A 10,918-nucleotide genomic window follows, 5' to 3' on the forward strand; every position below is an offset into this window, starting at 1 on the left:
TGTGTGATTGAACTTTAATTTATGTGAAATCCGGCATGTAGGTCTATTATATAATTGTCTCGTTTTTGCATCATAGGCTTCACTTCAACATTTGCCAACACGACGCACACCTGTATCCTACAATGGCCGGAAGTTGCCTACCATAAGGAGCTGATAGGTCAGTGTGGTTGGCAGGTGTGGAATTCATAACAAAAATCCAGTCGAGCTTCATTTTTACATTGAGGACATATATAAGCGTACCGGGTGTGTTTTTGTTTGAGGAGAAATCGTCTTGTAGCAGTGATCAGCTTGTTTAGAAAATCAAACTACAAGCTAAGCAGGAGTTGTAATCGATTGCCTCAACATTCGAGAAACGCGGACTGTCTGGAATCATGTCTCGGTGTGAGGTATTTTGCCCAGACGGACAAAGTTTTTTTCTGACTTTAGAAAACAGTGTCCATGTCTGTGGACACTGGCACACAAAGTATGATAAAAATGGAATGGAAGTATGGGTGAGTCACAGCCTACTTACACCGGTCACATGGGAGTAAGAATAAGCATCCAAAAGTTCACAAATATCGAAGGTGAGTAGGCTTTGAAGGAATTGAATTAACTATTTCAAGAAACTTGGTTGATATTTTTCAGTATGATGACAGTTTTCGGTAATGTTGAATACATGTTGGTAGATACTAGAGAGACATATAAAAGCGTTCGGCGGTAGACGATGTACGACGTTCTCCTATGACGCGTTCAATATTCGCAAGAAGTGGGACCCCCAGTGTGCTGGAAAGCTTTGACGTTGCACGATTATCCGCCAACGCCGATGTAGGCTACTACTCCTGTGAGTCGAGTTCTACCCCATACTTATTGTTTCACTTGTTTGCTTGCTTTCATGTATCCAGTCAACCGATTTTCCAGGCTCACTTTGCTGAACATCAGTCATGGAGCCTTTTTTTTTTTAATCATTTAACTTTGTATGTCAAATCAATTGTTTTAGGCAGCAACTAGGGTTACCCTATCTGTTTATCGGACAACTTGAGCAGAAGCTTGCTCAAACCCTCAGGAGTGGAAGTAAAGCATGAGGGAGTTTGTTTTGAGGGTTTATTTATAGTCAACACACCAAGACCAGGTGGTTGCTCCACTATGCCTGAACTCCTTGGGTTACAGAGACCGGGGAGGGAGACACAATGTGTACCTTCAGTCTGTATCCTTGGTAAGTTAGATCAACTGTTCCAATACTTACTATGTTTTTGCTCATTTTCCACAGGGCTTTGTCCAAAGCCACTGAAGAACAGGGATGTGGTTACCCTACGTTCCTGGCAGGTGAATGATGTGGAGTATATGATCGTTAACTACTCCGTCAAACACCCGGTATGTTGAGTCCTAAGTATGCATTATACATTGAATCATGTACCATGCCTCATAGGCTGAATTATATAGTGCCTAATTAGGCATTTGTGTGGTTGTTTGGAAGTGATGGCTGGTATTTAGGCAGCAAACCCCTATGTGTATGTGATTTATGTATGTGTGTCGGTGAGTTGTATAAGTGGATAAGCTATAAGTGTATAAGCTACTGGATGACCTAAATTTCCCTCGGGATTAATAAAGTATCCATCTATCTATCTATCTATCAAACTTGAATCTAATTTAGTGCAAGTGCATTGCATTCACTTAATAGGAATTCATGCAAACTCATGTTTTTCCTCAGAAACACCCTCCACGTAAAGACGTGGTGAGAGCAGTCTCTATTCTAACTGGTTACCTGATTGTGTCAACTGGACCAAACAGCTGCTTGTTCACATACCTTTCCCAAGCTGACCCCAAAGGTGAGAGACAACAACAGGGCTATACACCGCCTCACTGATCAACAGGGCTATACACCGCCTCATTGATACATAACAACAGGGCTATACACCGCCTCACTGATCAACAGGGCTATACACCGCCTCATTGATACATAACAACAGGGCTATACACCGCCTCACTGATGGCCCATGTTTTTCCCCCAAACTGATTCACTGTTGTTCTTCTTTTCATAGGCTCTCTCCCTAAGTGGGTGGTGAACAAAGCGTCTCAAGTTTTGGCCCCCAAAGTGAGTACATCTCTTGTTCTCGCTGGTCGGGATAGGGATAGATATTTTCAAAGACCGAATGTAATTTTACTCTACATGAATTAGATGACTGATTTTGAGCCTCGAGAATACATGTCTTCATTTGGGGAAAAGTCCTGAACAGGATTAAAGCAGTATGAAATGGAAATTGTGTGTGTGTTTGAAGCTGTTTCAAATTACAACGGTAACCATAGAAACTCAGTTGAAAGGACTTTATTGCTACACTCCAGTGTAACTTGTTAGGTGAGTTTGCATAGAGCTTGTTGCAAACTATTAGGTCAAGCGTGTGCAAACCTGAGATTGTGTGTCTCTAAGCTGAAGGGCTTGGCCAACCTTTGTTATCCTAATTAATCATCAATGGCTGGAGTCCTTAGTAATCTGTAAAGTTAGCTCTACTGCAGACAAGCCAAACAAGAATTAATATACCTTATATTTAGTAGAAAATGTACCCATTAAAATGTTCATCTGTTTGTTGAGCCAACTTTCCTGATGAACACTGTGCTGTAAGATATCATTGGGACTACCCATACCATTGGAAAGGTTTAAGTAGTATATAGTTGGTCTTAGGGCAGAAAATCAGGTAAAGCAGGAATCTTTAAAACTATGCCCAGTAAGGTAGAGCTGCAGAATGTGATCTCTGCCGATACCTGTGTCACACACCACTCCCTCTCTACAGGTTCTGAGATGTGTGCACAAGGCGGGACAAAACTACCCAGAATGGAAAGGACAGAACTCCCCCAATCACAAGCCCTGGCTCAATCCTGAACAGAGTGACCTGCCAATGATGGACGCCCGAGAGCTGTCCATTCAGCGGGCAGACTCACTGGAGAATGTAGATGAGAGCTCCTCAAGAGATGTGCTGGAGAACGACGCTGAAGACAGCAACTAAATGTACGTGTGTTAAGGGGGACTAGACTTACAAATGGACAGACGCCTATGGACTGGAGTCTTGATTTCCCCCATGTCGAATGTCCTCGCATGAAGACTGCAGCCTGACTCATAACCTTTTACTGCTGTGAGTTCTCACCTTTGCACACTCTCCATGGCCGTCTCTGCTGAAGGAATGTCACGCTTGCAGCAGATTAGTGCTTAAGTGCTGATAGAAACTGTTCTTCAGGTTTACCTGCTTCTTCGGATGAAGTGTTTCCTTTGTATTTATGTCACAACCTCTCCAGAATGACCTGTGTGCATTGCACACGGATTCTGCTAGAAGATTCTGGCAGTATGGTTTAATTGCCTCAAGAGTTCCTGTCACTGTACAGTGGACCATGTGAACTTACAGAGTTGATGAAACCCTCTAATTACTGATCCTGTATTTTTATAGTAAAAAAAATGAAGGTTTTAATGATGCTTTTAGTGGCCATGTGGTATTGGACTCACCCGCCTGGGTGATTGTTATATAATTATCTACCTTGAACGTAAGGTACACCATAACCTTTGAAACTTTAATTTTTCTTTTTCTTTATGGGGTTGTTATAACACATCTGATATAATGAATCTTGGGGTATGATACCACACATGTAGTTGAAGAGAAAGTAGGATGCACAACTGTACTCATGTGTAATATTTATAAACATTTTATAAAAGTGTTGTGAACGAGCTGTGAAATGTACCGTTTTTCATATTCTGATTTTGAATTGTATGTTTATTTATTGGCCCAGAATTTTTGGAGAATGTACGTAATGTGTCATCAGGCCCAAGAAGAATTCTAGTGCACTGGGGTTGGTATAAAAACCAAAAACGCTTCTTATTTCAAACTGATTAGGTAAATCATGATCCTGAGTGTTAAACACGTAGTGCAATGGACAGTCTGTATACATTTACAATAGTTCTCCTAAAAGACATTCCAGTTCTACTACACCAGTGGCCAAAACCCATTGAGGGTACAGCCATCATAACTTGAAATCTTGTGTGAACTACCTCATGAATTCCTCCTTGCTGAAAGTATAGCTCTTAGCATTGGAAAAGCACCGGCTGTTCTAATGAATCCCATTCCCTCCTGGTTTGTGTTCATGTGGGGACCAGGATGTTCTACAGTCAGATTACTGTCTGCTGCCCACAAATGAAAGGTTTTCAACAAGAGTAATGCCACAAAGAAGAATCTGGAGGCCAATCCACTGTGATAATGAATGAACAAGGAAAAGTCAAGGTTGCCCAAATCATGTGCATTCTATGCAACTGGAACTTTATTTCACATATTTTACAGCCTAAACAAATTTGAAAAATTACATCTGAAATGAAAAAAAAAAAAGTATTAAGTTCATAGGAGTATTTGGAAACAGGTTTCGGATCATTGGTCCAACAGTGATGGAAGATACTTTGGGGGGGGGGGGCTTTACAGATACTTTAAAGCAGCACAATGGAGGAATTGCTAATCGCTAAAGAGATGCTAGCGGCTAAACCTAGCGAAACCTCTTGAAATTTGCTTACTTTGACAAACTAGTGAGTCAACAACTTTCCTAACACAGTCAAACATCAAGCAAGTGCAACACAAGACAAAGCAAGACGGCAAATAAGCTACTTACTAGTTTGGCAGACAGTAGTAACTGGGCGGCTTCAGGCAAACTTACATAACGCAGTAATATGCCTACGGACCCTGGTATGGCAATGGCACGGAGGCGATTCTCCATATTAAACGTCATTGTAGTGCCCCAATTTTTTTTAAGCTGTTATTTTAAGGTAAAACTGCTAATCCTAACCCTGAAGTACAATTCCTACATAATGCCACTTTAAAAAAAGAATGATAACGCGACACAGTAACTAGAAATTATTTAATAATTGTTGCCTATATGCATATTCCTATATGCATGATTTATGACAAATAAGGTTGTCATACTTAAAATCTTCACTACAAGCCAAATTAATTCTGGTATAAATCTCTGCCAGTGTTCAAAATTCTCATTCTGCTCATTCTATGCTCAGATAAAAGCATTACAAAAGGCCACAATGCTGTATGATCTTGTTTGTAACCGTAATGTGAAAGATGATATATTACAAGATGAGTTGTTACATTTTCTGCTAATATATATCTTTTACACATTTATCGTGCATTTTATATTTGTTAGTTTTAAAATGTGTTACTCTACAACTAAACCATTTCTAACATTATCCAAATGTTTAGCAGGACACCAATACAAAGGTTAGTCATATTAAAAGCACTTTCAAAAATAGGTTGAATTCATTAGTTCAATGCATGCACTACCATTTATCTGTTATTAAAAATGTCTGCTTTTTACACATCAATACAGAGCCATCACTGGTGAAGCATGATTCATACATAGAAGTTATAATTGTATTTTACAATATACCATAACCTCACATCTTAGACACCAGAGTTCGAATGGACACATATAGCCACCTCTGAGCAATGAGAAACCTCATCAAACGGAGTGCGGCTCTCTGTCTTGGGGAGGACGGGGGCGACTTGTTAGATGTTATGAGTGTGTGTTGACGTATGGGAACTCATCCTGGGGGATTCATCTGTTTAAATCCAGTCAGCCATAGGTGGGGATAGAGTCTGTAGTCCGTGGGAGGGAGAGAATGACGTGATGCTCTCCGTAATGTCTCCACCTATCTGACTGCGGCATTTACATGTGCAGCACTCTTCTGCCACCTAGTGGACAGTTCTCTCCTTCTGTCTCTGGTAGTCTGATGATATAAAGGCAACATATGAAAATTGAATTGAAGCAATGTCATATGTCAATGACTATTTTCTACATTCTTAATGACAATGACATAACAGAGCATACTGCTTGTGGTTCTATACTTACTGTAGGGAAAGAAGCGTACCCTCATCAGAATCTCTCGTGCTGTCTTCAGAATCTCAACAGCCTATCAAGTACAGACAATCGGCAGTGTACTTCATCAGACTCATTTACTTGTGCACATTTTCAAATCCCCAAATAATTCCTTTCTAAGTAATAGAGGATATACATACTGCAATACAAAATGTGAAAAAGTACACTTAAATCAAAATAATGAGTAATAATCAGAATAATCAGAATTAGTTTAAGCTAATTTTATCCATATATCGTTTTTGTATTACAGAAAATAGCCCTGACTTGAACCACAGCAGAATGAATATTGTATGTACATATACAGCAAATAATGAATAAATAAACAGCTGCTAGTGTGACATTATTGCCATTATCTGTCACCTTGGAGTGCTCGATGTCCTGGAAGTCGACATCATTTACAGACAGCACCTGGTCTCCCTCCTGAAGTCCTGCACGGTGTGCATCAGAATCTGGAACCACCTTTCAAATGAACATACAAGCAGCAGAAAGGTGACACACTCCATTGCAAGCACTTGTGTGAAATCTCAACTAACTTTCATGGAACCAATAATTCCACCATAACACAGTTGAACCCTGATCAACCAACCTTAGAAATGAAAATGCCAAGTTGTGAAGCTTTGCCTCCACGAATATTAAAGCCAAGCTGCGCTCCAGGAGGTTTTTTCAAGACGATGGTGCGAGGAAGAAACTGGGTAAGTTCGTTGTTATAGTCTGGGTGATGGACGCGCTAGTAAGAGGGACAGACAAACGTTTAGAAAAGGGAATAATCCCTTAGCTTTGTATGAGTGTCAACGTAATGTTTCTTTAGCTAGCTAGCTACCTCTTGTGAAGGAATCCATGCCGGTGGATTCTCATACGAAGGGAGAAAAACCACCGGTAGTTGGTAGTCATCGTATGGTATTTTTGGGTCCATGGCCTTTGGACATAAATATTTGGAAACAATACAACGTTCACGTTAATTGAATTGACATAACATACTTATACATTCTGAACTCAAAACCAGAAGGACTAAGTTACATAATATAATCTAAAGACCACGGTACAGTGCTGAGTTATAACGTTACAAGCTGCAGAAAATCTGAGACCGCTTTAAAAAAGCCATCGTAAACATTACACATTGATAGTGTTGAGGGCAGTTGTGGCTAAGGTAGTTTGACAGCACTTCGACAGCAAATAGATACAAACCTGGCCGGCCGGATCTGTTGAATAAGGGTAACAACGGGGATATCTCAATAAGTGTAGCCTTATTTTAGAACGTTTTGTTGATATCAGATTGAAATGGACACCATATTTGTGGTAGTAAGCTAGCTTGAGCAGCTTTCCGTGAGCAATGGTCAAATGATCTAGCTCTACTTCCGGCTACATTTTGACAAAAATGTACCAGAATAAAAGTCATCAATCAGCTATATTTTTTAAAGACACAATTTGTAATATATCTACTGTACTAAAAACATAAAATGACTGCCCATATCCTAGTATCATTTGGACACTCCGGGTTGCCTGATATGAAGAAATTGAGAGTTAGAGTGTTTCAGTCACACACTGGAGGAGCGAATGGAGTTGCTGTTTACTACCTCAGCAACAACCAGCGTGACAGAAATATCCGACAGAAACGGCAAGTTTCACTCTAAATTCACTAGATTTACGAATGCTAGGCTATTACTCTATTCCTTGAACGAACACTGACGTCTAAAACGAGTAACGTTATTAATGCCCATCCCTAGCAACTAGATGTTTATCTACCTGTTTTAGGCCATGACAAAGAAAGTTTTAGATATGTGTCTGGACATTTTTTCAGATGGCGGGAGGCTTTTTAAATTTTTCATTATATATTTTCAGTGAGCTTCTTCCACGGTGCAATTGCAATCTACAGGTATGTATGTCGTTAACTGTAAGTGACAGTATACTGTAGGGGAGAGTGGGGTTTGTTGGCACATGTTTCACTCTGTCATATTTGTCAGTTGTGCCAAATGTTAAAATTGTACAAACTGAAGGATTAAGATCTCAGCTAAAAAAAAAGGGGTGGGTGCATGTCTGAGTGTGTGTGTGTATGAGTGTGAGTGAGTGTATGTGTGAGTGTGTGTGTGTGTGTTTGAGTGTGGGTGTGTGCATGTGTGAGTGGGTGCGTGTGTGAGTGTGTGTGTGTGTATGAGTGTGAGTGTGTATGAGTGTGAGTGAGTGTATGTGTGAGTGTGTGTGTGTATGAGTGTGGGTGTGTACAGGCAAAACTGAAAGTGAAATGATGTTGTAGGAGTTCTTGACACCATCAGTCAAGCATGGTAGAGGACATGGGATGGTCAGGGAGTGCTGGTGCTTGGTGCTGGTAAAGTACGTCATTTGTACAGAGTAAAAGGAACTTGAACAGGGAAGGCTGCAACTCTATCACCGTGCCATAGCCTGTGTCCTACAACATGACAGAGACCCAAAGCATCTGAGACCCAAAGCATCTGAGACCCAAAGCATCTGATCCTACAACATGACAGAGACCCAAAGCATCTGAGACCCAAAGCATCTGAGACCCAAAGCATCTGATCCTACAACCCGACACAGACCCAAAGCATTGCTCCAAATTATGCAAGATCTATTTAGTGAAGAAGCAGTCAAGCTGAAATGTTGCAAAATGACACATTACTCTGATTAGATATGGGATGATGACACATGAGATTTCACATCAGGACAAGATGTTTGTTTCCCAGGGGAAAACTCAGACAGTCTGTGTCCTTGCAGTACACTTACAGTGTCTCAAAATGGCAATTGCTTTACCAGCAGAACCAGGCAACTGCCTTAACAGCAATTACATTCATTGGTCTTGCAGTTGCGAAGACATGTGTTTTGATACCTTGCTTATCCAAAGAAAGGAACAGAGAGATATTTGTTAAGCACGAGTTGCATGACATTACAGAACGGTTCAGCATTTAACTAAAGCATTTTACTACTTCTATTACAATAGAAAACTTTTTGTTTAACCACCACATTTATTTTTCCATTCTTCTTATTGCTGGTTTTCTTTCTTCAGGGTCGGAGGTTACTAACACTTGACCAATCATATGAGCTCAGGCTTTACGACTGGCTCTTTCCAGTTAATGTATGTGTCGCTTCGTATAATACATGGGATTAACATAGACAATGACTTTGGTCCTTTCAGGAAACTCCTCGTTGGCCACCCTTTGTTTAATCCAAGTCGAAGAAGAAATTGGACGAGGCCTACCTCTACCCAGACACTTGAGTCTTTCAAGTGGTTTACATATATATATTTTTAAAGCTTGCCAGGATATGTGTTTACTTAATGCCGCGCTAATCACAGATTTAAGTCAAAGGAGAATACGCTTAGGCTGAAAAGTGTGTGGTTGTGTGCTTTTTTTAACTTAAAGGCACAGTGTGTAGTTTTTAGTGGCATCTTTTAGTAGAAATGGAATGTAATTATAATTCATAATTATGTTTTTGCCATGTTTCTACAGTAGCCCAGAATGGACAAACGAAAACACTGGCTTGAGATGGGGCTTTTTGCGTTGTTATTTGAAGGCCACTGTAGGTTCTTCTCCCACATGCTTGTAAAGGGAAGGGTATTCAGCTGGTTGCAATTCAGCAACCTCACCACTGGACGCCACCAAAAACTACACCTGGGCATGGGTGAATTCATGGGTACCATGTGACGTCACCGTGCTTTGCCGCCACCATGTTTGTGTCCGACACAGTCGAAGGGCCCATTGACATATATACAGCGAGTAAAATAAGTATTGAAGACGTCACAATTTTTCTCAGTAAAAATATTTCCAAAGGTGCTATTGACATGAAATTTTCACCAGATGTTGGTAACAACCCAGGTAACCCATACATACAAAGAAACCAAAACAGAAATTAAGTTATGTGTAATAATGTGAAATGACACAGGGAAAAAGTATTGAACACATTAAGAAAGGGAGGTGCAAAAAGGCATAGGTATCAATGTCCATATTGTATGTGTGTGTGTGTGAGACTGTGGGCGTATGTGCATTTGTTATGTGATTACTTGATCTGATTGGTAGATTAAGTCTGAGTCTAAGGTGACATCTGAAGGATTTGGGCGTTTCTTCCATTTTGACCTTTGACCTTTGTCTGTAACCATCCCATATGGCTGTCCTGAGGTTTAGGCTATTAGCATGATAATATGTGAACATATTGTGAATGGCTAAGCATTGCACCAGCCCTTCCCGTGTGAAGTTATATCCAGTAGTATGCATATGCCTTCACACCCTATACTAGCTAGAAACCCCTGGTGTTCCGCATTCCTGCTATGCATGCCTTGTGTCCCCCAGACACACATAATTACCTTTACTCATATTGTGTATCATGTGTCATTGATCAGTATAAATATAAGTGTGGAAACAGTGTGTGGAAAACCTGTGGGAACTGGAGAGAGCCATGTGAGAGCCAAGCAAGAGATGCTGGGAGCGAGAACAACCAATGGTATGTAAATAGGAGGATGTAAGATACCACAACACTACGATAGATTCCAGTCTAACACTGCTCTGATACCTCCACCAAAGTGGGTTGTGTGTGTTGAGATCTGCTGCCTGCGGGGAACACCTTTGCTCATTACGTCCTGCAACAGCAACTAACTTTAAGACTAAACCAGAATTCAGTCAGTTATAATACAACAGGGACATTTTCAGACCCACTCAGAGGCTGAAATGATAAGGTTAGTCTTCTCATAGGTTGACTAACCATGGTTGTAAAGGATTACCAAGGCATCACATCAGAGTGACTGGAAACCACACCGATTCATATCATATTAGTGCCTCTGTGAGCAATCATTTGGAATACGTAAGGTAAACTATACTTTTTAATCTGACGGTTACTGAGAAAATAGATGATCTGAGAAGATGTCTCAGGCACAGTCCTCATGCGGCTTCAGTTGTGACACTACTTTGCTCAGCATTTCTATATCAGCCAGTGCAAAAAAGCTCATACTGTTACAGCATGGTGGAAGGGGATCAGAAAACAAGACATTTGGAATTTCTTGAGCAATATTCTTCCTAATGTTCGTTATCTT

At 40.5% G+C, this 10,918-nt stretch overlaps 1 protein-coding gene and 1 pseudogene across 1 annotated transcript; one reads left to right on the forward strand and one right to left on the reverse strand.

Moving 5' to 3' along the window:
• The first annotated feature begins 703 nt into the window (after positions 1-703).
• On the forward strand, positions 704-3,688 carry LOC116225167 (annotated as a pseudogene).
• A 1,158-nt stretch (positions 3,689-4,846) lies between these two features.
• Positions 4,847-7,231, reverse strand: LOC116225190 (PDZ domain-containing protein 11). Its single transcript, XM_031587170.2, has 6 exons — positions 7,072-7,231; positions 6,707-6,802; positions 6,473-6,613; positions 6,247-6,345; positions 5,860-5,920; positions 4,847-5,737 (listed from the first exon to the last, which is right to left on the reverse strand). The coding sequence occupies exons 2-6, from the start codon at positions 6,797-6,799 to the stop codon at positions 5,703-5,705; spliced, it is 429 nt and encodes a 142-aa protein (XP_031443030.1). The 5' UTR covers positions 6,800-6,802; positions 7,072-7,231; the 3' UTR covers positions 4,847-5,702.
• Positions 7,232-10,918: the final 3,687 nt, after the last annotated feature.

This window comes from Clupea harengus, chromosome 20 (genome assembly GCF_900700415.2).
Source record: "Clupea harengus chromosome 20, Ch_v2.0.2, whole genome shotgun sequence".
NCBI classification, from domain to species: domain Eukaryota; kingdom Metazoa; phylum Chordata; class Actinopteri; order Clupeiformes; family Clupeidae; genus Clupea; species Clupea harengus.

Bases quoted from the DNA above. Each gene is read 5' to 3' on its own strand.
- LOC116225190 (XM_031587170.2), bottom strand. From the start codon at position 6,799: ATGGACCCAAAAATACCATACGATGACTACCAACTACCGGTGGTTTTT. The intron at 5,921-6,246 runs GTGACAGATAAT...TGTACTTGATAG, and splicing joins AGGACATCGAGCACTCCAAG to GCTGTTGAGATTCTGAAGAC. The intron at 5,738-5,859 runs GTAAGTATAGAA...TTATATCATCAG, and splicing joins GGTACGCTTCTTTCCCTACA to ACTACCAGAGACAGAAGGAG.